This window comes from Protopterus annectens, chromosome 3.part0 (genome assembly GCF_019279795.1).
Source record: "Protopterus annectens isolate FY-2018-M chromosome 3.part0, PAN1.0, whole genome shotgun sequence".
In the NCBI taxonomy this organism is placed as follows: Eukaryota; Metazoa; Chordata; order Ceratodontiformes; family Protopteridae; genus Protopterus; species Protopterus annectens.
The window spans coordinates 1,847,271,252-1,847,298,406 of record NC_056731.1 but is presented as its reverse complement, the minus strand read 5'-3'; the positions used below and the strand labels follow the sequence as shown (position 1 = coordinate 1,847,298,406).

The following is a 27,155-nucleotide window of genomic DNA, read 5'->3' as shown; positions in this document are numbered from 1 at the left end:
GTGACCAAGATAACAGTTTACACTCTCCAAGCTCTCCGGTCAACAATAATTCTAATATAATAGCGAACTTGAATGACTTTGACAAGAAGCTATTAAAATACCGGAAGCTACAGTTGGTAATTAGTTATCTGCAACAATGCATCAATAAAAGGGTAGTACCTAAGTGTCTCCGTCAGTGGAGGTATCCTGTTGGATTTATCCCAAAATCTGACAAGGCATGGAATTCCTAGGTATCCTCATAAAACATTATGACGTACAAGTAGCTACCCTTAAAGGCGAACTAGAAATCCTGGAGAAAAACATTACATCAGATACAGAATTCCCCAGGTATAAATTCGATTATGGTCAAATGTTTTCATCTATTGATGCCGTAATTAAGAGAAGCATTGAGGTGAAAACTAAAAAATTGAATAGGGATATTTATGCCTACGAAAAAGGCAATGCTTATCCTTTACCTCCTCAAGTATTTAATTTCATTGGCATTGATGAGGTTAACCATGATTCACGCCCCTTTGACAACGTTTGCGAGGACGAAGGCTCAGACAATAACATCCATCCTCCACAGGTTAGGCGGAGCGAGAGAATTAAAAATGGCGATGGTCCACAACAAACACCAGGGTTCACATCAAATAATATGAACGGACAGGGTTTTCAGGGTGCTCACCAGAAAGCTGCTCTGGCACAACAGAATTCCAGCCGTCAGGGGCAGCAATGGAAGAAGCAGAATTGCCGGAGGAGGTAGCCCATGGCTCTCTTGCTAGCCCTTTGATTACATTGAGCTCCCAAGGTGACTTTAAAGTTTTTAACTATACCAATTTTCAGTTGGATATGTGTTTTGTTGATTTTTTATCTAGGGGGCTTTCTTTTGTACCCGACAAAAGGACTGATTTAGCAAAAGCCATTTTGGATTTGAAATTTTTCACTCAGAAACTTAATTTAACAGTGTTAATGGGCAATACACCTTGCTTAACACATGATTTGAAAGTTTCGAGTTTGTTCAACCCACCACTACTCTCTACTATAGCATTTTTCAAATGCATTTGTGAAATGGATTTAAAAGCTGGTATACGCAGTAACATTTCTAAGAAAACTACTAGTAATATAACTCCAGATGAGCTGGACTTTTTGGTGTCCCTAACGTTACACAGAATTCGTGTAATGAAACCCGATAAGGGAGGGGCGCTTATATTTATGCATGAGCATGATTATATAAAAAGATGCATGATGTTTTGGAAGATGACTGTTATGAGGTGATTAGTATTAATGAAATTAACATTGCATATAGGTTCATAGGTTCGTACTAGGCTATCTGCCCTAGGGCATTTATAAGCCTAGCCAGAGTGTGTGTGGCTTTCACCACCCCTTAGGATGAGAATACTACGCCTTTTTAGGGTGTAGTTTACTGTGCCTCTGTCTAGTAGTGACACAGAGATGACCCCCGGGGTAAACCTACGATCTCCCATCCACTCGTCAAGATTTCTCTTGAATAGAGTTAGTGAGGGGCTCTGCCTAACATGGATTGGGATTCTGTTCCAGAGTGTAGGGAGCCTCTGGGTTATGAATCTGTCCCTCCAGCACGTCCTATTTATTTCTGTGTTGAGGTTTAAGTCTCTTGCTCTCGTGGTTCTGATGGATTTGGATTTTCTGAGGTGGAGCATGTCCATTAATTCCGGATTGGACATGGCCTTGTACGTCAGGCACAGATCACCTCTGAGAAGGCGGTATGCGACTGAATAGAACTGGAGTTTTTTCAGTCGGGCAGCATATGACATATGTTTAAGACCCTTTATCCTCTTGGTGAGGAACTTTTGGGGTCTTTCCAACTGCTGCAGGTGTCGGGTAAGATACATCCCAAATTGGGCATTGTACTCAATCATTGGCCTGATAAGAGACAAGTACAGGGGCACAATGACCTCTCTTGATCTAGATGTGAAACCCTTCATGATAAGGTGGGCAATATAGAAGGTCTTCCTAACCACTTTGGCAATGTGAGTGTCAAATGAGAGGTTACTGTCAACCTGGGTCCCTAGGTCCCTGCTTACCTCTTCCGTACTTAATGGATTACCACCTATGTGGTAATTTGTGGGTACCTTGTTTTTCCCAAAGGGTATGACTATACATTTTTTGGCGTTCAGCTTAAGGCCATGGCTCTGGCACCAATTATCTGTTTCTATGAGGCCTCTCTGAAGGATGTTTGTGTCCGCTGGAGTATCAATTATGGCGCCAAGTTTGCAGTCATCTGCGATCTTTGTCAGCCACAATCCTCCTATGTTTGCCTGTACCTCGGAAAAATAAATGCCGAACAAGAGGGATCCCAGGACTGAGCCCTGTGGGACACCGCTTGTGACTGGCTTAGTCTGACATAGCTCCAGCAACTCTGACCCTGTGGGTTCTGTCCTTGAGCCAGTTTGCAACCCATCTTGTGAAATATGGGTTTACATTTAAGCTGGTGAGTTTGTCTATGATGCCCGAGTGGGGTATTGTGTCAAAGGCTTTTGCAAGGTCAAGGTAGGCTGTGTGAACTGCCTTACCCTCATCAATGGCCTTAGTGACTGTTTCAAAAAGTCGACCAAGTTCAAAGGCAGGATCTGCCCTTGACAAAGCCAAATTGGGTAGGATCCAATGTCTGTAGGTCCCCAATGTCTTTGTTTATGAGTTCCATAATGATCCTCTCCATAGCTTTGCAGACCAGGCTCGTCAAGCTTATGGGACGGTAATTTCCAGGGTCCATAGAAGCACCGCCTTTGTGAAGTGGGACCACTGTTGCCGTACGCCATTCTTTGGGTACGTATCCTGTAGTAAGGCTAAGATTAAACAGCAGCCTTATGTGTGGGTTTAGTTCCTCTTGGAGTTCATGTAGCACACAGCCCGGGACACCGTCCAGTCCCATTGATGCTGTGTTTTTAGCTTTAGAGAGGGCGGCTCTCACATGGGCATCTGAGATGTTATGGAGGCTACACTCAGCTGGGATAGTTATTTCTCCTTTTGGGGGGGAGGGGGAGGAGAAATTTGCACTGAACCTGTCTGCCAGAATGTTGGCAATGTCAGTGGGTTCAGTGTATTTTGTGTCATTTTGGACTAACTCTGAGCATATCTGGGAGTTTCCACCCAGGTTTCTAACATAGCTAAAGAAGGCCTTGTGATTGTCTTTTGTGTCTTTTGCGATTTTTCTCTCAAAGTTGGCCTTGGATGATTTTATGAGTGATCGTAGTTTTTTGCTAGTACTGATCAGAGATGCCTTCCCTTTTAGGGATTTTGCTCTGTCATGTAGTAGCTTCCTCCTCCTGTTGTAAAGTTTGTTTATGGCTGGGGTCCACCAGACCGGCGCCTGCCTTGGGGGAATGGGTCTTGGTTTTATTTGGGATTGCATGATCCATGCATTCTTGAAGGTGCCCGTAGAAGGCATTTGCAAAGGATTCAGCAGTGTGGGTTGTGGTTTCCACTGGCCCAGGGGCCTTGAAGGATACCACTTCAGTCTTAAGAAGTGTGAAGTTGGCTTTTGAGAAGTTCTTCACTGTGGTCTTTTGTGCAGGGGGTGGGGGCAGGATGTGGATTTCCAGTGAGATTAATTTATGGTCTGATCTTACCAAAGAGGGATATACTTCCGGTGTGGAGCATTTTGTCCCCATGTTTGTGATGATCAGGTCTAGTATATTGTCTGCTCTTGTCGGAATGGTGACTAGTTGTTCCATTGCATTTGAGTTTATGAATTCTAGGAACCTTTGGGCTAGGGTGTTGGGGCTTGAGTAATTTTCCCAGTCTATGTTTGGGTAGTTGAAGTCTCCCAATATGATGGTATTTGGAGAGACATTCATACTCTCCAGTGTCTTCAGGAAGGCTGTGTGGGGTTCCTGAGTTTGAGAGGGTGGTCTGTAGCATGCTACAAACTGTAAGGCAGTTTTGCGTATGGTTAGTTGCACCTGGATGGTCTCCGATGCTTTGTGCGTTGCCACTAACCTGGAGGTGTGGGTATCTTTGATGAATGTGGATACTCCCCCTCCTTTTGTGGTTCGGTCCAAGTTTTGGGGCCGGAAAGCATGATATGAGGTAAAACCTGATAGTGCTGGGGTGCTCTCAGGAGCCTTGAACCAGGTTTCAGTCACTGCACAGACATCGATGTTCTCCATACTGAGGAGGGCTTCGAGGGCGTGCATCTTGAGGTTTAGACTTCTGGCATTGAGCAGCATTACCCTTAGTTTTTTTCCACTTGTGTTTTCTAGGGATGTAGGTTTGTCATTTGAGCCTTGCCTAAAAAAGGCACTATGGGAGTGGCAAGAGCCTTGGTCGATATCCGGAAGCCCAGGGGTGACAGGTGCAAGCCATCCCTTGCGAAGCAGCGTGGCTTGTCAAGCATGTCATCCCAAGCAGACAGACATTGGATCCCCTTAGAATGACACCAGTAATTAAGCCAATTGTTAAAACTGATCATTTTGTCTTTGTACTGTGGCATCATTCTTGGTGAGGGTAAGATGCTGCTCAGGGTCAGGGTCATACCGGCCTGGGCTACGTAATCAGAGAGCTCCTCTATGTCTCTTTTCATGTAGTCCACGGAGGTACGTCTCAGGTCGTTCACACCGGCATGTACAATGACTGAGTCATATTTGTACTTGCTGTGGAGTGTCCTGAGTGCTTGTGTTATGTGGCGGATTCTAGCTCCCGACAGGCAGCTTACTGTGACCTTTTCCTTGCTCAGTCTGGTGAGCGGGACGTCAGTGTGTCTGACTATGGAGTCACCTATTACAAGTGTGTCTGGCATGTTGTTTGGCCTTAAGGGCTGTGACTGTTTAGCACACTGACTTTGTGAACTATGTGTTGGATGTGCTATGTCTTGAGGTGGCGGTTGCTTGGGTGTCTCCTTTGGAGGCCTCTGTTGTTTTGGTATATTTTTAATCAGCGCCTCCGAGTATGTTTTTGTGTGTTTATGTGTTTGGTTTGCAGTTGTGATAGTTGTATGTGAGACTGGGTTTGTGGTGTGCGTGGTTACCTTCTCCTCCTGACTGGTCTTGCAGTACTGAAATGAGAGAGCTCAGCCTCCAGTTTGGCTATATAGTTGCATCTCTCGCATATATTTGTATTTGTTGGGAGGAGGAGAGGGTTGTCTGTGTACATGAGGCAACTGTAACATTGCCTCAAGATTCCCAGATTCACCAGCTGAACAGGAGAAGACGCCAGCAACTGACCCTTCAACATGCTAGAAATAGTGAAAAAGATTGCTGTGTAACTGAGTCAGAAGGGACCTATAGGGAAATGGGTACTCAAGGGAATTTAGGTGAATGAAGTACTTTCTTTTGTTTAAGAGTGCTTTACCTGTATAAGAAATGCTTTAGGAACAAGTGCTGAGCTTTTCAGATAGAGTATAGGCTGTTTAGATTGCAAGTAGAACAGTTCTAAGGGAAAAATTGAAGAGCAGACTTTACGGAGCCAGAAATAGTTTAAACTTGATTAACCGGCGCTGCCCTATGCTGCTCTATGAGCAACTTTGCGCTAATTCACGCTAAAACGCGCTAAAGCGCGCAAAAGCGGGCTTTATAGCAGGGGGTTGAAAAGAGCCAGGAATTGACCCAAAATGGCCAATAAACTACAAGTTGCTGGGCTGGAATCAATCCTCTAGGGACAAATAGGTTGCTCAGTGCTCCCCACTCCCACTGGTGAACAAAGAAGCTTCCTCTTATCCAAATAAGGGTATGGATAGCACAGGAACTAAGACAAAGCCCAGAGATCAGCAAAATCTGAAGACTGGACTATTCTAGTTCAGAAAAGCGGGAAAACAAGGATATTTTTTTTTTTTTCTTTTTTCACAGAGAAGGGAGAAAAAGATACAGTAACAAACAGTAAATGATATAAAATGGCTAGCGCACCTCAGTGTGTTAGCCTAACCATTAAATTAAACAAAAAATAATTTTTTAAAGTGCTAACAGTATAAATTCAACACAAGAACAGTAAAAACAATATGCAGAGCTGTTTTTTAAGCGAAATGCAGTCGAGATGCAGTACTTTAAGCGAAAGCCAGAAAAAATACTTAAAAATCCAGGAAAGTCACTCTTTCACTCTCTGCTGCTTGTAGAACTCTGCAGGACACCACGAGGAGCTGTGCTGAGTCTATTACAAGTTGAAAAAATGCGCAAAAGCGGGCTTTATAGCAGGGGTTGAAAAGAGCCAGGAATTGACCCAAAATTGCCAATAAACTACAAGTTGCTGGGCTGGAACCAATCCTCTAGGGACAAATAGGTTGCTCAGTGCTCCCCACTCCCACTGGTGAACAAAGAAGCTTCCTCTTATCCAAATAAGGATATGGATAGCACAGGAACTAAGACAAAGCCCAGAGATCAGCAAAATCTGAAGACTGGACTATTCTAGTTCAGAAAAGCGGGAAAACAAGGATATTTTTTTTGTTTTTTTTCTTTTTTTACAGAGAAAGGAGAAAAAGATACAGTAACAAACAGTAAATGCTATAAAACGGCTAGCGCACTTGAGTGTGTTAGCCTAACAATTAAATTAAACAAAAAATAACTTTTTAAAGTGCTAACAGTATAAATTCAACACAAGTACAGTAAAAACAATATGCAGAGCTGTTTTTAAGCGAAATGCAGTCGAGATGCAGTAATTTAAGCGAAAGCCAGAAAAAATACTTATAAATCCGGGAAAGTCACTCTTTCACTCTCTGCTGCTTGTAGAACTCTGCAGGACACCACGAGGAGCTGTGCTGAGTCTTTTACAAGTTGAAAAAACGCGCAAAAGCGGGCTTTATAGCAGGGGGTTGAAAAGAGCCAGGAATTGACCCAAAATTGCCAATAAACTACAAGTTGCTGGGCTGGAACCAATCCTCTAGGAACAAATAGGTTGCTCAGTGCTCCCCACTCCCACTGGTGAACAAAGAAGCTTCCTCTTATCCAAATAAGGATATGGATAGCACAGGAACTAAGACAAAGCCCAGAGATCAGCAAACTCTGAAGACTGGACTATTCTAGTTCTATAAGCAAATTTATAACCATATTAACGATCTGTTTTTGGAAGGTAGTATCAATTTGGATACACTTCACTACTTAACTATGGCAGCACCAAGGACACCAGTCATTTTTGGGTGTCCTAAAGTACACAAGAAAATCTCTGATCCGCCTTTTAGACCTACAGTTGATGGATGAGGCTCTATTGTATATGCTTGTGCCAAATATGTTGATGGAAAACTAAAACCAATCATAAAAGTGGAAGAACATATTTGCGCAGTTTCATGGGGATTTTTCAAAGGCATAAACAAATTAGAATTTAATGCCAACTACAATTTTTTAACAGTTGATATAAAAGATTTATACACTGTTATCCCACAAGATCAAGGCATAGATTGGGTTAGGCATCTATTGTATGCCAAAGGCATGGATAATGATGAAATACATGTCTTGGAAATACTCTTACAACTAGTTCTCCACAACAATTTCATGTTATTTGATGGTCAAGCATGTAAACAAACTACAGGTGTTGCCATGGGTGCACCTTGTGGTGGTAGCTTTGCCATTTGTGTTTTAACATATTGGGAACATGAATTTTTATTTAAAAACAATTTGTTCCAACAACATGCTGCCTGGTATACTAGATACCAGGACGATATGTATTTCATTTGGAAAGGCGATGATACCACAGTTCCAATTTTTATAGAAGAGATTAAATGTTTCACTAACTTTTTGGATTTCACATTTCAATTTGAAACAGAAGCTATCAACTATCTGGATGTGTACATATCAAAAGATACAGCCCATAACAGATTTAGAACAACTATATAGAGGAAACCCACACATTCCAATACTTTCTTGCATTTTTCTAGCAGCCACCCCTTCCATCAAAAGAAGGCGGTTATGAAAGGCCAATTGGTCAGGGCATCAAGGATGATTCCTTTCGAGGATGATTTCCAAGTAGAATGTAGTTTACTTAGATCCATGTTCAGTAGTAGAGGTTATCCACCCAGACTATTTGATAAAATAAGGCAAGAAGTGGTTAACAAGAGAAACATGGGACATTTTAGACCTATCCTGTTTAATGGATACCATGATTTTATTCATGAGTCGGATGGTGATAGAAATTGTTATACACAAACAAATTCCCATACTAAAGGCATATTAGACATGGGTGGTCCCACACTTATCACAACTTTTTCAAAGGATGCAAAAATTGTTTCAAATATCATCTATAAGAACTGGGCACTGCTGGCAGAAGATACACACATCAACAAAAAGTTTGAAAAATTGCCACACATTATTTATCTGCGTGGCCAAAATTTAAAGGAATTCTTAGAACTTCCAAGCAGAATTACAAAAAAGAACATGGGTATGTACAAATGTGGTCACTGCCATCAGTGTCAGCATATTCATGTGGGCACTAAAATAACCATTAGAGATGTTGAATACAACATATTAGGTAAATTTAATTGTGAGTCAAAGGGCATTGTTTATGCTGCTATATGCCAACAATGCCAATCTTTTTATATAGGAAAGACAGAAAGGACAGTGCGCCAACGCATATACGAGCATACGTATCATATAAGTAAAGGTACCACCACAAATGCTTTGGCTAGGCACACATTGTAACATCCCACTCACAAATTTTTGTTTGCCATTATGCACCAGGAACTATTTAACAAAAGAAGAGGGCCATGGGCGTTAAGGTTAGAAGAAAAGGAATTGTTGTGGCAAATTAGAACTTTTGCACACACACACCCTGGCCTTAATGAATATGCTTCCATTAAATGCATTTTGAAACTTAAACAGCTAGATAGGTAGAGTGTGTGTGTGTGTGTGTGTGGGGGGGGGGTTAACACAAAAAACATAGCCCCACGTATTTCATTTATTCAAGTATACCACAAATATTTATATATATATATATATATATATATATATATATATATATATATATATATATTTTTTTTTTTTTTTTTTTCTACTTAGTACATTTGTATTTTATATTAATTCAAGTCACTAATTTAGTACTGGGCATTTAGTAATAAAATCATGAATTATATATGGAAATACAAAGTAAATAGTTTTCCATAGGAGGAAAGGAATTGAGTTGTTTAATTATTCAATTGTTTTTTTTATATAATTGTTTTATTTATTAATTGTATAAGTATATAAGTCATTGACTGCTTGTGTAACTTTGTCTGAGGAATTTTGGATACTAGTCCTTACGAAAGTGCTTATGGAATAAAGTTTTGGAAAGGAGAACATCTGCAAGTTTCGCTGCCTTTTTGTGTTTACGAAGTACTAGTTGGTTGTGGTGTTTTCAAGTCTCTAAGCCAGAATTAATGACAGCCGTATAAATCAGGGACCACTGAGAGCATCTTTTCTTACGGAGTCCTGTGTCTTTAATATGTATGAGCTGTGATTAATGGTCATAAGAGCAGCAATTCTTCCTTTTTGAGTTTTTTTTTCTTTTTCTGCTGATAGGTTCAGCTGTTTTGAGGGCATTATTTTCTATGGTAAGGATTGTAGATCCATGTTGTTGAAAGTCTTTCATTCACTCTATGCTGGTATTTAGTTTAATTGCAGTTTGATATGTGTCTTCCTTTTTTGGATAGGGGAAGAGGGGAGTACAGTGTTTTAATACATAAATGATTTGATTAGTATTCATAGCAGAAGTAGCCTTTCACCATTTGTTTATGTATTTTTTTTAGTTAATTAGTTAGTCAATTAATTAGATTTGTTAACCAGGTTGAGAACACTGAGCTAAACTGTTTCAGTATCTTCAAGTATTTGTATGTTCTTATTAAGTAGTTTTGGTACATAAAGATAAAGGTATATTATTTACTAAGTATGTTTCTACACACAAATGTTGCAGTAGCTATGTAGAAATAGATGTTTGACATCGCTTTACAATAACAGGGTAGGCAGAGTTAAATTACTTACTTGTAACAATAATTAATTTTAGCAAATACAGTCTTGTGGCTGGATCTAGTATTAGCATACCTCTCAACCACTTAGTACATGAATTCTGGACAAAGAAAAAAATAGTAGGGGACAAAGGTGCAAAAATAGGGGCAATATTTTAAATAATGGTCTTATAAACTTAAAAAAAAACACACAAAGGACTGAAATTGTTGAAGCTACCATGACAAGTATCTCACAAACAAAACCAAAAAAAATTGAAATTCCAAGCACCTAAGACATTTAATTCATAGACATAAATGAATAAAAAACAGCAAGCAAAGCTTTTGGGTAATGCAGACCCTTTCTCAATGCATCATTCTAAACTCACTTTGTATCCTTTAAATAGCAATCACATGTTACAGTTAACCAACTGGAAAGCAGTATACATTGCAGGAAACACAACCACCAATAAAACAAAACATCAATAATAAATTATCACAAAAAATTATTTTTACATTATTTTTTTTTAAACAGGACAAATAAAAGGCAAGCAAAAATTCATTACTATCAAATAAAATTCATACTTTGTTTTCTTAGTATGGTTGTTTTACTGAGAGTTGCATTCAAACCCTGATATATATCTGCATGTAGTCTTTCAATCTAGTTGTATTCAGCCATTTCATTGTACATATTAATATTTCCATCTCTCATAGCTAAAGAAACTTGCCGAATAACTCTGAATTTAAAATTATGTTGTGCTCCCATTTCATTAGTATGTTTTGCTAAGGCAGTAGTGCTATTATTACATTTTATCTCCGGTAGTTAGTTCTGGTTGGGTTTACCTGTGTAGAAACATGAATATTTAATACAAGTTGCTTGATAAATAACATTTTCTGTATTGCAAGTTGCAAAAATTCTGAAGAAATATTCATTTCTTGTCATAGGATATACAAAAAAAATATCCTTATTAATATGCCTATAGAATGTATAATTATAGCATGGATGAGTGCCCTCCTTAATCAGTTTTAATGTAGTTTTGACGTAGAAGAATCCTTGTAACAAAGTTCTTATTTCAAATTTCAAGCCTTTCTAAATGAAAATTCAAGTCTGTGGCCAATCAAATTATGTACTGTAATTCAGGAAGGGCAGTCAATATTGGCCAACTGTAATAATATTCATAATTTGTTGATTCCTTGCATTATATTTAGTTATATAGCATAATTTGTTTGTATTTTGAGGAACTTCATTCCTAGTTGCAACCTTTTCAGAGAAATATGGTTTTGCTTTCCCCTCTTGAGCACTTCATGTTGCATCTTGCAAATGATATCTTTCTCATAAGTTCTATCTCTAAATTCGTCAGCCATGTATTTCAGTTTTATATTAAGCTGTTGCCCTACTAGCTCTCAACAATTCTCATTTAATTATACCTTTATATACATGTTTAGGGTGCATACTGCATCTTTTTTAAGTAACAGTTGGCCTGTACATCTTTCCTATATGTACTGGTACTTAATTTGTCCCCATCTTTTCTTATTTTAATATTGAAGAAATTAATTTCATCCTCTTAATACTTCATGTGAAATTATAAAAATTCATTAGCAAGTAGCACTATTAAGATGGAGAACAAACTGAGATAATGTTTCAATATTACCTTTCCAAAGTATAAATATATCAACAAAGTGTTTAAAAAACATTGGATTAGAGCTACCAAATGCTGTGTCAGAAAATATATATTCCTCTTCCCACTCACTTATAAGTATTTGCAATAGACATACTTATTGCTACGCCTAAAGTTTGGTGTTAATATTCTGCACTGAATAGAAAAGCATTACTATTCAAAACCACATCTAATGTTAAACAAACCGTTTCCATATATCTGACTGACATCCCATTGTGTTTACAAATATGTTGCCCTATGGCTTGTATCCCATATAGGGATGTACTATAATGTTATGACTATAATTCCAGAGGCATTTTGCAGTTCTTCCATTTGTTTATAAAATTTACAAAGAAAATCATTGGTCTCCTGAAAATAATTCCATACATTTAACAAAAATGGTTTCAAGGCGTCTTCTAAATAAGTAGATATAAATTCTGTTACCCAGCCTTCTCCTGAAACTATACGACGCATAGGTGTTTGGAGTTTTGATTTGATTTTTTTGGTCTTATAAACTTATTTAGTTGATAGAATAACAGGTTTTGCATTTGCATGCATTTTCTGAAAGATATAAAGTCTGAAAGTCAAATGAGTAATTATTTAGTGACTTCATTTTATGAGGAAGAGATCAAAAATATGAGACAATGATCTGGATATTCTACAAAATTCTGAACATTGGAGAGGTATGAGTGTCAGTATTATGCAAAGAGTAAATGTTTATTTGTGTGTTTTAATTTTTGGTGTAAAGTAAGTTTTCAGTTCTTTTCTTATGTTTAATCCTGTTATGCCTTCAGCCCTGCCTGATCCTCCAGAAGATCCAGAAGTCCTGAGTAAGAACTCCAACTCTGTAACTCTGTCCTGGTTTACTCCACTAAGTGAGGGTAGCAGTAGCATCATGGGCTACAGTGTTGAAATGAAAGTGGCTGACAGCCCTGCCTGGATACCATGCAATACAGAACTTATTCAGAACACTGAGTTTGTTGTGGAGAACCTCATTCCAAATGTTGGCTACCGATTCCGTGTTTCAGCTGTCAGTCAAGAAGGTACAGGGGAACCAGTTCATCTGCCTCAGACAGTAGAGCTAGGTGAGAACACTTAAGCCCTGTCATGCTGTGTGGAAATTTTCTTTGCATGTATGCATGTATGCATGCTCATTTGGCTTTTTGCAGTGGCTGCTTCATAATTCACAAGGGCTAAAACTGAAATTTATAGAACCAGTGCTAATGTGAGCATGTTGTTTCTTATAACTATCTGTAAAATACCATATTAGTGACACACTATATTTTTCTGGTTATTGTTGAAGTAGACATACAGCGATTGTGGGTACAGTACAGTGTACATTTCCCCCACTCTTTTCATCTGTTGATTCATTTTGTGTCACCTTAAAAGATAGTATGCACCAAAGCAAAAAGCACAGTTAAATTGATTTATATTGAAACATGAAATATTGTTTAACAGTGTCATAACGTAGTTAGGTTTAAAAATGAGACCTAAAACAGTATGAAATATTGGTGATCAGTGGGAAGAATATTTTGAGGGTGTGTAAAAGTGAGATTGAGTAGTATCTATAAATATAAAAGAGACAGAGGAAGAGGGAGAGAAAGAGAGAGTATTGTGGATTCAGTCATTCCCTGACTAACAAAATATAATTATTTATACGTAAATGGCAACACCTGTTTGCTATTTGTATGTTTGTTTGTTTGTTTGCTTACTTAGTTATTTTGTCAGACCATTTCATATGTGATAGACTAGTAGTAAATTAGCAAGTTCACTGTGCACAGTTTTAATAGGGAATTCAGCTTTTGAAAATTTGACAGAATTTGTGTGGCAGCTGAAAACTGCTGTTTAAATTTTTAAATTCAGAAAGCACATCCTTGCAAGTGCTATGTGCCCAAAGCTACAGTGCTTTGATGCAATTCAGAGGCAAAATAAAGCCACATAGAGCAAGATCTGATTTGTTGCTCATTATCGTGTGTTGAACTGAGTACTGCACATTACAGGTAACCATGCTAATGTTCCTCATGCCAAAACAGTTGCACAGGCACCTACAAATTTCAGTGTGTTTATAGACACACACACACACACACACACACACACACACACACACACACACACACACACACACACAAAATTAAAAATACAACATACACCCATTTATTCCAATGACAGTAGCAGGCTTGCTAGCTCCACAGGAGGTAAGTACTGTGTGCGTTTGTGTGTGCGCACGCGAGCATGCGTGTGCGTTCGTGTGTGTGTGTGCATGTTTTACAGTCTGTGACTGTGGGTTTGCATGTCTGTGTGTGCGTCTATCTGTATCATGGGTTGCCAGATTTCCAGCCCCCCAGGTAGGGACAAAAGGTCTCTCACGGCAAGTGAAGACCCAAAAAAAAAGGTCTTTAATGCGGAACACAGTTCCGCATTAAAGAACAGTAGCTGTAGCTCTGCACTAAACACGGAGCTTCTCGTGTTTAATGCATTGCAGTTCCGCATTCAACACAAGTAGCTCCGTGTTTAGCGATTTTTGATTGGCCCGTATGCCAGGTATACGGGACAATCAAAAAAAAAAAAAAAAACAAAGAAAGCGAAGGCTGGCCGGGATTTAAACCGGCAGGGCGGGACTCGGGATCAGGCTGCTGATCTCGGGACAGTCCCGCCCAAATAGGGATGTCTGGCAACCCTGGTCTGTATACATGTCTCCGGTTGGAGATGAGAACTTTTTTGGATAATAAAATTAAATTCTAACATACCACTAGGGATTAATGAGAACATTCCTTTGGCTCCAGTGTTAAAAAAAGAGAGCTCTGGATGTAATATAGTATTTTTCTCAAAGCTTCAACATTTTATACTTTTAACATAAATGTTTCAAGTCGTCAGTTTATGGAGCGGTGTGGATCACTTTAATTATAGAATTTTTAATTTGTAAATTGTGTAATTAACTAGAATGTAAATGGCAGCTATTATGTAAGAGGTGCTTATGGGAATAATAACTTAGTTCTGAAGAAGTCTCTGTTTTGGTGAGAGAGACGAACGCGCTTAACTTTCTTTGTGTTTGGAATAAAATGTGTTCATAAGAATTTTAGGCCTGTTATTCTTGTGGAGGTATGGAGCTTATGGTGTGGACCCAGTGAATTGCTTTTCTAAGTTGGTTTTGGTCAAATATACTGGCAATTTCATCTGCGTGGTTTTGTTTTATCAGTTTAAAGAAAAACATTTTTTTTTGAAAGAGGGTTGATGGCATGGCACAGAAACGGGACCTGAATGGCTGGGGCAGGGGTGTCATCTATCTGGCAACCCGTTGGTGTACCAGTAGAAGGAACTTAAAGTTTTTTTTTGCTCTTCATTGGAAGAGCTAAGGGGGGGGGGGTACTGGCTCCTACTACTGGCCCAGGGGACTAGTTGAACTAGCTATGCTTCTGTAGATCAGTTAAGCTACAAGAAAGATGACACAGTATATAAGGGAAACAAATTCTTCTTAAAAAGTAACAAATACGAATGAAAATCATCCTATACTTAATAAATGATGATTACTTTAAGAATCACAAAATCAAGAGAACTTGTAAACTACTTAACTGATTTAATCTAAAAATAGTAATAAAATAACAAACTAATTAGAATTCAGCCATTAACTAGGAGATTAGTCCACCAGTAATGGAAGGATTATAATGCACGAGGTTTACATAAAATGTCAACAGGAGTGAATAGGTTTTGCTAGAGCAGTTTAATCCCTGCACTACAGTTAATGAGTTGTCTTGGTTATAAACATAGCCAAAACTGTTGCATTTGAGATAACCTGTTTTGCTGTATTTTTATTTCAAAATAATAAAGTACTTGGGTTTAAAATATTTTCTTCGTTGTGGGTACTTCAGACATATGTATATCATTAGCAGAATAGATGTACTAAGGAAATACTTTACCTAAAGCTTCTGTTGAAATGAGTGTAAAAAAAAACATAAGGAAAAAAAAGACCCTAGAAGTGAGACAGTGTTCATAACCATTCTGTCTCTCTTCTTTCCCAGCCACAGCAATAGGTCATAGTCATGTCACACTGTGTTACTATCTGCTAAGCAGTGTGATCATTTGTTTACATTCAGTTATTCTTACTGTTTAGGTGCAATTATTGTTTTTGTGCAGTGTGCCACAAATAGGCAGTACTGTTATATCCAAGGGGAGTTTTGCCACCTTTGCTGTTTACCACCAGTTGTCTCCCCTGATACATCAATTTCTGTTGGCGAGCCTGTCCATCAGCAAGCCTAGCAAGACAGTGTAGCTCAATGTATTTTCAGAGTTCTGTTTACCACTTCAGGCCAAAAAAAATCAAAAAGATGGCCAACAGTCCCCGTGTCTTCCTTTTAAAAGACTCTTCTGAAGGACGTTAGGCCTCATAAGCTCCTGGAGGGTACCAAGATACTCCAACAGAGCCTGTGCCAACAAATAGCTGATGTCAGAACCATGGACTAAAACTAAATTTCAACAAATGTATAGTCGTATCCTCCAGCAAACATGATTCTCCTTGTAACTATCACATTGACAGCATACCTGAGAACCTGTATCATCAATGAATTGTTGTTTGATCACAACCTATCCACGGTTACAAGGAAATCCTTTTCATTGCGCAGCTTATATCTAAAGGTACTGAGTCCAGATCGTTGTCACCTCACAGTAAGACGCTGTCCGGTTCAATTCTCAGCTAGAGCATCTTCTGCGTGGAGACATGCGTGAATGGGCGTACCTTCATTGAAGGTTGTGCATCAGGGCTGGTAACTCGGCACTTAAAAATCAACTACCAGTCATTAGCGGACCGCGACCCCTAACCGGGAAAAGCTGAAAGATACAACAACAACTGAGTCCAGATCCAGGAATGTATTTATTCCTCTGAACTTGGCACTCATTAGGCTGATTGTTGAGTATAATACCCCTTTCATAGGTTCATAGGTGTTTACTAGGCTAACGACCTCAAGGGTATTTTTAAGCCTAGCCATGCATCCCAAATCTCTGACGAGTTCTGATACCCTTGATAATTGTAAGCTTGGGCTTGGGGAAATGAACCATTTACAAGTTACCTGTTTGCATCAGAGACATATGTGCCAAACCAGGGATGAATTTCCGGTTTCCCATCTAGTTGTCCAAGTTGCACTTGAATTGGATTAGGGAGGAACTCTGCTTCATATAGATGGGGAGCCTGTTCCATAGATGTGGTAGTCTATGGGATACATACCTATCTCTCCAGCAGGTCCTAGTTATATCACATGCAAGGTTTAAGTCTTTAGAACGGGTAATTCTGGTACTGTTTGTTTTGTGGATATGCAGGAGATCCAGCAGAATGGGATCTGACAATGCCCCTTGAGGTGATATGTATCTGTCCAAAAACTTGTCACATCTGGAATGACCACAATACCTTCTCACTAAAAAAAATCAAAAACATAAATTCTAAAAATTATGGAGACCATAACAAAGTTTTGTCCCTCTTCTCCGTATCATATAGGCTACTGAGAGGCAACCTCTGACTTGCATATGGAGCTGTTCTGTCAGACCTATTAATCTACTCCAAATAAAGCAAAGTACTTCTCTTACTTTATTCAAGTGCAACTTGGATGAATGAATGAGTAACCACAAATGATTTAGCACCTCTGTCCCATATCAATAGAGAAAACATGCAAATGTCTCAACATATCCTTGTTTGGCCTGTCTTTGGGTTATTTGTATCAAAAGAAGAGCCTGAGAATGAGAACATAAGGCAAGGTTTCTTAATATCCTTACAGACAAATAGCTTAATAATAGTTTTACTTAGTAAGTACCTTAGAACCTATGAACCTATAAGATTATTTCAGGCTCTCCAGTGAGAGGAGGCAAGTCATGGAGAATGTGTCCATTTTTTTTTACTGAGCAGTTTTGAACACATTCAGGAGTACACACCATGGATAGTTGGGCATTCAGTCATCTGGTATATCATGGCATGCTGTCACCCATACCAGATAAAAACACTACATGTAATGTATCTATAATCTCCTTCACTCCAGTGTGAAATATGAGTTTCTGACAGAAGGCCAGAAGCTGTCTTTGATTATCCATAACTTCAGGGCTGAAGCTCAGGATCTCTCCTGATGAGAAAACTTCTACCAGATTGCGTGTGGCAGGTACTGTGTTATAGATTACATGATCATCCAAAAATGTCATCACTTTTGTATTAAAAAGCAGACTTGAAAATAAGAAGTGAAATTAATGGAAAGAACATTGTAAGCCATTCGCTCTGTAAAATAATATAAGCCGTAGGCAATCATTTGTTTTGATTAATGAATATTTATTACTTAAGAGCCTTGCATTAGAATCCCCATTCAAGTACAATGTTTGCTCAACACGTACTTCCAAAAGTGTCATCACATGTCCGCACATTTACTAAACATCATCACTTTTAGGAATGACTTCTTCCTCAAAACACCTGCTGAGTAGTAGTAAATAGATATTTTCTATTGCCGTCTTTATATTTATATTTATATATATATATATATATATATATATATATATATATATATATATATATATATATACATAAAGTCATCAAAACACATAATTACTTTTATAGTCACTCAGGTTCTGTAGCTAGCTTCACTAGCACCTGCCTTTCCTGTCATAACATTTTTTTACATTTATTCCGATTAATTGTAACACCCTTAATTGCTGTAGTCTGTCATGCTAGCTAGTGTGAGTGCTGATCATACGCAGATAAAAAAATAAGTGCTGAGTATGCTCTGATAAATAAAGTACATAGTTTATAAGTAGTACACAACAAAAATATTTAGTTAGTACGTTCTCTTTTCTAATTAAACAAACCATCTCTGCTTCATTCAAATTAAACTGTATTTGAACTTGCAAATATGTTTGTAATACTATTTATCAGCATGCAGTTCTCCATCTGAGTGTGACCAGTAGGTAAATGTGATGTACTTTAAAAACTGGTCAGCTGACAGATTTCCTGTACTGAAGCACAGGCTTTTCAGACTGTTTTAATTACCGAGGGCATTATGGGACAGTATCAAAGCCCATGTTTAAAGTACATTATTTTGCAGTTACTTATTGCATATTCACTGAAAACAAAACTGACACTGAAAATATTAAATAAGATATTCATCATATTGATAACTGCTGCAGTAGCCTTAGCTGTAATGGGTTATATTCTGCATAGGCTGTAACAGCCGGCCAGCTTCCAAAGCTTCAGGGCATCTTTCATGTGTCCAAACCATCAATTAGCTCAAACGGAACTGATTGAAAAGCCAGGTTTGGGCACCAAGCCCTTTGGGGCTTTCCTGCAGGTGAAGAAAATGGTCCTCTGAGGCTTTCAAAACTTGATGGTTGGCTTGTGATGTTCCTTTGCTAGGCAGATAAGTTCCCTTTGGGGAAAAAGCTTTCCATTAATAAAATGTTTGTTTAATAACTTTCCTGTTCAGTAAAGTTATTCTAAAGCTAGGAGTTTGTGTTTTAATGGACTATCATGAGACTGTTGTAATTTTTAGATGAGAGAGTTCTTTTTTCCTGTTAGTTTAAAAGTTGTTTAAAGTAATTGAAAAGCATTTTTATGTGGAGAAATTTTATTTATTTGACCTTTGGGGGTGACAAACTGTTTTAAATTTCTTTTTACTGTATTTTTATGCGAAAAAGTGACTTTTAAAGACTTTTAAATTATATTGGCTTTTACTGCTTGTTTTCCCCAGAAAAAGGCTTTTTTTGGCTTGACCATGGAATAAACTTTCAGTCCCATGATCGGTTCTTCTTCCAGCTACAAAAAGAAGAAGTTAAGTAAACAGCCTCTGACACAGCAGCAGATTAGCAACTTGCCTCAGCCACAGATGGGTGACTCTGCTGTGGCCATTAGTTGTACCTCAGACCACTCACCTTTTACCACAGATCCCTCTGATGTAGCACCTACAGACACTATGGACTGGGGGTTAGCCATGTAGTCTGTAGCTGTTGGGGTACCCTCAGGGGGTAAGGAGGAGCCACTCTTGTCTGTTCTGGGAGAGGGAACAGGGAAGGCTTCCCTGTTTTCAATGAATATTGTGCCCATCCCTGGGGAAGCTGTTGCTGCCTTTAATAACACTGTTAGTCCCATTTTCTCTGTCAAAAAGAAACAAAAAACTAAATTTGAATCTACTCATCCTCAAATTTCCTTATATAGGAGTAGTTTACTTGGTCTGGCTCAGGGTTTAATTCAGGCTACAGATCCTTCTTATAAAATAGTTTCTGGTAAAAGAAAGAGGAATACTCTTTTCATAAAGAGATTGAAGATTCTGAAACTGAACAGGAAGATGAAGGGACAGATACATGAATTCCTCTTCAGATTTCTGATTCTAACTCAGAGGAGAGAGGAGAGTTCAGTTTCTGATTCTCCCTATGGGGGGGTTCTCTTTCTTTGAGACTGTTTCCAGAATGCGCCAGTGTTTTTAGTAGGAAAATATTGAGGTTTCTCAATCCCTCTGAAAATACCTGCACCAGTTCCTCCATTTCTGTCAGCTTTGGAGGATGAATGTGTTACTCCCTACAGTTTTCCTGATAGTTGTCTCTAAAAAGGCATACAGGATGCATAAAGTTCCTCAGTCCTTTAAGTGTTTATACACTCTTCCCAAACCTGACCCAGCAGCCACAGTGTTATTTAGTCCTACTGCTGCTAAACATTATGTTAATTCCAGTCCTACTCTTTCTGATAAGGATGGGAATATATGGGGAAAAAGTGTATGCTTCTGCAACTTTCATTTTCAGAATTTTAAATTGTCACAGTCGTATGTTAGTTTTTTTCTGACTAATTGTGAAAGTATGAGGAATGTTTTGTGTGCAATTTCTTCTTGTGAGTAAAAAAGTCTTCTTTAAATAATGTAGTTACTCCTATTGTACAAGTCAGTACTCACTGTTTGCAGCGTGCACATGACTCAGCTGATACTTTTTCAGGGATTATGGCCACTGGTACTGTATCTTAAACACCTTTGTTGAATTATCACTTACCACAAAGGCAGACATATATTAACAGAGAAAAAAACAAGCTATATTAACATTTTTCCATTTGCATACATTATACATTACATTATCATCAGTCCAGCATTAAAGTCAAAGTCAAAGTAAACTTTACTATCATTTAGACCCACACCTTAGTGCAAGCTAAAAAAATGTTGTTGCTTCGCGCTGTATGTGCAGACAATGCATATAAATATAACATATATAAATAAGAAAGGAAAACATTTGCAACATTTGACATGACACTAGGACATAATCACATTGTATCTCTATTGGCAGCACTTAGTATTGTACAGGTAGATATATTGCACAGTTAAGACTTGAGCAAATGAAACTAGAACATTTTAAATTGCACAGAATGTAACTTGTTCTACGTGTTATTGTACTAATAGGCTTACAGTAAGCTATTGCACAATTGAGAAGAACCTAACAGTGGGTTGTTTGCACTTTAAAAATGAGATTTCCTTCAGACTGTGTGGCCACTGACTAGATGACCTGTTAGTTTGCCTAGCTACTCAAGTTTAGTAGTATGATAGCCTGAGGAACAAAGCTATTTCCGAATCTAGTTATCTTGCAACGTATAAGTTAAGCAGAAGAACAGTCCCGGAGCTGGGTGGATTTGGTCTTTGACAATGTTTGTAGCTCTTCCCAAGACACCATTCAGAGTGCAGATCCTGTAGAGATAGAAACGTGGACCTGGTGATCCTCTGTGCCACTTTCACCACCCTTTGGAGGGCCTTACCATCTGTAGCTTTGCAGTTCCTATACCGTATTGTGATATTGCTTCTCATGATGATTCCAGTGGTGCCTCTGTAGGAGGTTATGAGGCCCGAAGATGGAAGGTTCGTTGTCCTCAACCTGCACAGGAAGTGGAGACTTTTTTGTGCCTTCTTGACAATGTGATTTGTGTTAATGGACCATGTCAAGTATTTTGCGATGTGCATTCCCAGGAATTTGGTGCAGTTCATCCTTTCTACTGTTTCTCCCTTGATTGTGAGAGGGGGATGTACCTCATGTTTTTTCCTGTAGTCCTCTATTACCTCTTTGGTTTTGTTTATGTTCAGAGTCAGGTTGTTGTCACACTAGTCAATCAGATGCCTCACCTCCTCCCTGTATGTTGTTTCATCACCATTCCTTATTAAGCCTACTACTGTAGTGTCATCCTTTGGTGACCACGGTGGTGCAGTGGTTAGCGTTGCCGACTCACAGCAAGAGGTTTTCTGGTTCGATTCCTGGCTGGGGTGCCTTCTGTGCCGAGTCTGCATGTCCTCCCTGTGGTTGCGTGGGTTTCCTCCGGGTTCTCCAGTTTCCTCCCACATACCAAAGACATGCTGTCAGTGGATTGGACACTCCAAATTGGCCCTAGGTGTGAGTGTGTGCGTGTGCCTTCTGTGGAAGGTTGGGTGCCAGGCTGGCACCTCGGCACTGTAAAACTCCACTGCCAATCATGAGCGGACGGGTGATCCGCTGTGGCGACCCCTAATCAGGAAAAAGCCGAAAGAAGAAGAAGACTGTAGTGTCATCCTCTAACTTGATGATGCGATTTGAGCTGTTCCTAACTACCCAGTCGTGGATCAGCATGGTGAACAGCAGAGGACTGAGAACACATCCTTGAGGGACTCCCGTGCTCAGTGTGGTGCTCTCTCATGTGTGATTGCCTATGCTCACTCTTTGTGGTCTGTCAGTGAGGAAGTCCAAAATCCAGTTACACATGGGAGTGCTGACATGAAAATGAATCAATTTCTCATTTAGATGTTGTAGGTATAACTGTGTTAAAGGCAGAGCTGAAGTCAATGAATAACAGTCGGACATAACAGTTCTTGTTTTCCAGCTGAGCCATGGATGTGTGCAGTGCCAGCAATATGGCATCTGCAGTGGAGCAGTTCGACCGATAAGCAAATTGGCATGGATCCAGTTCTTCAGGGAGATTTGTTGTTAAATAGTCTTTGACCAGTCTTTTGAAGCACTTCATTATGGTGGAGGTGAGAGCTACTGGACGATAGTCATTTGAGTTTGCTGGTTGAGACTTTTTGGCTAATGGTATGATTGTTGTGTTCTTGAAGCACTTGGGTACTATGACCTGATGCAGAGATGTGCTAAATATATCAGTAAGAATTGTCGACAGTTGAACAGCACAGTCTCTTAGCACACACCCCAAATTGTTGTCTGGTCCAGCTGCTTTTCTTGGGTTCACCCGGCTTACAGTTCTCTGAATCTCAGCTGAGTTTAGGCAGAGTGCTACTTTATTTTGCCTGGTGGTACGTTTTGTGCTTTTGTGCCATTCCCTTTGTCAAACCTGCTGAAGGTGTTGAGCTCATTTAGAATTTCGATGTTGTCATCACACTTTGAAGATACAGGCCTGTGGTCTGTTAAGGACTGTATTCCCTGCTACAGATGTCTGGATTCTCTTTGGTCTGAGAAGTGACTGGATTTTCTGTCCATAGGCATGCTTTGCCTTCTTTATTCCACTATTTAGGTTCATTCTGGTTTCCCTGAGGGTATCCTTGTCTCCTGCCTTAAAGGCCGCATTACATGCTCTTAGGAGCTCTTATACTTTATTTCTTATCCAGCATTTTTGGTTGGCCTTTATGGTGATGGTCTTGTTGACTGTCACATCTTTCACACTTAAATATGTATGCCACCACAGATTCAGTGTACTCATCTAAATTGATGTGTTGGCTCCCCAGAGGTATGCCTGTAAACATATTCCAGTCTGTGCTGTCAAAGCAGTCCTGAGACTGCTCCCTCTGGCCATATGGCCATACTCTTACTTGCTTCTTGGTTGGCTTACTTCTTATTAATAGTGGTTTGTACGCTGGTGTTAGCATGACTGCAAGATCCGAGTTACCTAAGTGTATGTGGGGTACTGCCTTATAAGCCAGCTTCATGTTGGTATATACTTTGTCCAGTGTGGTCTCTTCCCTCTGAGCAAAGTCCACATGCTGGTGGTAGTTAGGTAGAACTGACTTTAGGTTTGCTTGGTTGAAGTCACCTGCTATTATGTGAGCAAACTCTGGATTTTGATTCTGCAGTTCATTGATTGATAGATGAAGCATGGCCAGTGCCTCATTAGTGTTGGCAATGGGAGGAATATATACAGCTGTAATGTTGACACCATTAAACTCCCTTGGCAAGTAGAAGGGTGTGCATCTTAGCGAGGAAAAACTCAGAGTTTTTGGAGCAATGAGTGGTAACTACCTCAAACTCGGTACACCATCTATTATTTACATAGATACAGACACCCCATACCTGTGATTTGCCACAGAGGATCTGATCTCTGTCCGCTCTAAATAATGTCAGCCCTTCCACATACACCACACTATTGCTGATATTATAGTTTAACAATGTCTCTGTGAACATGAGGACACAGCTGTTTTTCACCTTGATTTTGTAGTTAGTTCTATCCTTATCAAGTATCCCTCTTGTTATCCAGGGAGTGAACATTGGCCAGTAGCATAGATGGAAGTACAGACCTGTGTGTGTTGGCCATTAGCCTGGCAGATATTCCAGCTCTAGATCCTCTTTTCCTAAGTCTTTCACATCTTTTCCTTTTTCTCCCCATTCTAGAAGCTTTAGAAGTCAGATTTGTTTGAGCAAGACATTTTAGGCAGTGACTAATTATAATTCCTTGTTCCTGGTGTGTGTGGATTTCCTGGAGTGTAATAGGCCTAATAAGCATCACAGACAACAGCTCATCAAACCTGCAGCAAGGCGAGCATGAAGATCAAATTTCTAGAAGTTTTTCTCTACTATAACTTAGTTTACCTTCAGTAGTTTTACTTGAATTTGGATTTTTTTGTTGTTTTTAGGTGTAAAACAAGACAGATAATGCACATTTCCCTAACGAGCCGAAGCAGCCGCAGCCACATAGGGCGCCACCATTTTTTTTACATGAATTACTGAATTCCTGCATTCCCTTAAACCTCAGTTCTCCTCCTCCTCAACATTATTCTGCATGTATTGTTCCCATAGTTTCCATTTATTTCATGTAATTTGCTCCTTCCCTTTTCTAAAGATCTCTCATCCAATTCTTTTATCTCTTTTATAACATTTAGTACTTCAAATACAGTGATTTAGACTTCAATTTCCATTTTCCAGTAATTGCTTTTTGGCAGACAACATAATTAAACTTACTAAGGCTTTACAATGTCTAAGCAATTGAGATCCTGTGCCCCAGCCCCTAGCCCAAAAAATCATATCCTTAGTTACAGCCATTTGCTTACCCAATATTTCTGACAGAGTACTCTCTGGGATTTTTTTTTTTAATTTGCAAACTTGTTACATTCCCAAAACACATGTTCCCAGTTACCTCTTTCTTCCCCATCACACCTCCAGCGTTTGTTGTCTACCTGAGGAAAAATTCTTTGATGTCTGTTTGGGGTATAAAAATGCCTTCCTAAACCTTCTGAACTTTGTTGCATACTTGGGAGCCATACATATTTCTTCCATTTATTCTCTTGTAAATTGTTTTTCAATCTCTCTTCCAATCTTTTCTAACCTCCTCTGATTGATTCTTACAATTATCATGCAATATTTGTATGCCCTACTAATTATCCATTTTCTAACCGCAGGTTCTGTTCTAGATTCAGCTAAAGAAAATACCGGAGCAGGTCTTTCACTTAAGATTTTCTTTACCCTTTCTCTATGCCTAGAAGTTCATAGGTTCATAGATGAGTCTGTCTGCATAGGACATGTTACTTATACCCTGTATTCTTTTTGTGAGGAACCTCTGTGAATGTTCCAGTTGTTGGATGTGCCTGTCTAGGTACATAGACAAGGGGTCAGTGTACTCAATGAAGGGTCTGATGAATGCTGAATAGAGTGTAATAATGACCGTCTTGGACCTAGATGTCATACCTTTGTTTATAAGTTGCACAGTGTAGAAATATTTCCTCACTACTATTGACACATGATGGTCAAAAGCGAGATTACTGTCTACATGCGTCCCCAAGTCCCTAACTACTGGGTCAACTGTTAGGGGTGTATTGTCAATATGATAGTTACTGGAGTGGATGACTTCCTTAAATATACTATTATGCATTTAGTTTCATTTATCCATGGCTGTGACTCAAGTTATTTGTCTGTGTCAGCCCATCCTAGAGAACATCAGTGTCAGTGAGAGAAGATGGGACTGACTCCAGTTTGCAGTTGTCTGCAGATTTGGTTAGCGAAGAGGCCATACCTCTCAACTTGACAGATTTTTACAGAATGTTCAGATTTTGGCCTCATATTTTTGGTCCATTTTTCATAAAATTGTATTTTTCTGGCAAATTAGTGGTAAATCAAAGATTGAAGTTTGAAAATAATTACAGACATTTTAGTTTCAGACTTCATATCCTTCAGAAAATTCATGCTAATACAAAACCTGTTATCCTATCAACCTTCTGAGTTTGTAAGAGCAATATTTAAAAATTGTCTCTATTTTGGGCCTTAGTCCCACTTTTATTTAGGGATTTGTCCAGATTTTGTGCTGTAAGAGGTTGAGAGATATGCCAGAGGCCCATGACATTGGCCTTGACTTCAGAGAAGTAAATGCCAAAAAGAAGCTGCACCAGGACCAATCTCTGAGGGACTCCGCTTGTAACTGCCATCTTTGTAGAAGTGGACTCCCTAGTTCTACCTTCCTGGGTCCTGTCTGTGTTATTGAAGGGGCTACTTAAATCTCCTTTTTCAGAGGCTATTTCTGGGTTGGAGGCTTCAACCCCTCCAAGATCCCATAAGAAAAAGACTGATGAATATACAAAGGTCTAGTCTCTTCCTTTGTCCCTGGCTGGGGACTCCCACCAACTGAGACCCAAGAAGGCTAAGCTTTCCACTCCCGATCTGACTTTTCCGGCTCCATTGCTTTCGGTGCCTAGACCTTCGGCACTGTGGCCATCGGTGCCATCTGTGATTTCGGCACCGACTAGCGTGCCCTTTACTGTATCGGTACCGAGGGGCTCCTCGGTTCAGACTTTTCCACCGGCACCGACTATCCAGTCGATGCCAACTGTTCCACATCGGCTCCGACACCTTTACTCGGACCGACAACTCAGTTATTGACACTGATTTTTTCGGTCCCAGCCTCAGCGCCGGCAACCACTTCGGCACCGACCTTATTGTCGGTGCAGACCATGACTTTGGCACCGATGATGTCCTCGGTGCAGACACCTGTAGTTCAGTCCCTTATGGCCCCGTTGTTTTCAGTGCAGACTGGTGAGGTGAGTGTGGATCAAGTGCTTTTGGCCAGAGGTATCCCGCCCCCCAGGACCTATCCTCCCTTGGGAGGTGATCACCCTTTGCCAAAGACCCCTCCTTATTCTCCTCCTTGATTGTCTTTGAAGCCCCGTGATATAGCACAGTCTTCCCCCTCTACGGTTCCCTTTATGGACCTCACTGAGGAACCGCAGTTGCCTTTGTGGCAGGAGAGTTTTGCCATGACCCAGGATGTCAGCTGTGTTGTACATAACTTGGTGTTTCACAGCCATCCAGGGACTCCGAGTCAGCAGGCTGAGCCACTTAGAGGAGTGGTGAGCCCTGTCCTGGACACTAACCCCTCTTCAGGTGGACTGGCCTTCCAACTAATGGAGAAGGCTTTGGCATCAGCTGGTAATACTGTGCTGTCAGTCTCCCCCGCCCTCCTCTGGACCGCAATGTACACAAGTCGC

The 27,155-nt window shown here is 39.7% G+C and overlaps 1 protein-coding gene across 1 annotated transcript in view; it reads left to right on the top strand.

The window, feature by feature from the left end:
• Window positions 1-27,155, top strand: part of OBSCN (obscurin, cytoskeletal calmodulin and titin-interacting RhoGEF) — a 4,979,884-nt gene that overhangs the window by 4,182,479 nt on the left and 770,250 nt on the right. The window contains exon 67 of the mRNA XM_044066040.1: window positions 12,303-12,593. Within this exon, the coding sequence (XP_043921975.1) occupies window positions 12,303-12,593 (291 nt within the window). The remainder of the gene's footprint in view (window positions 1-12,302; window positions 12,594-27,155) is intronic.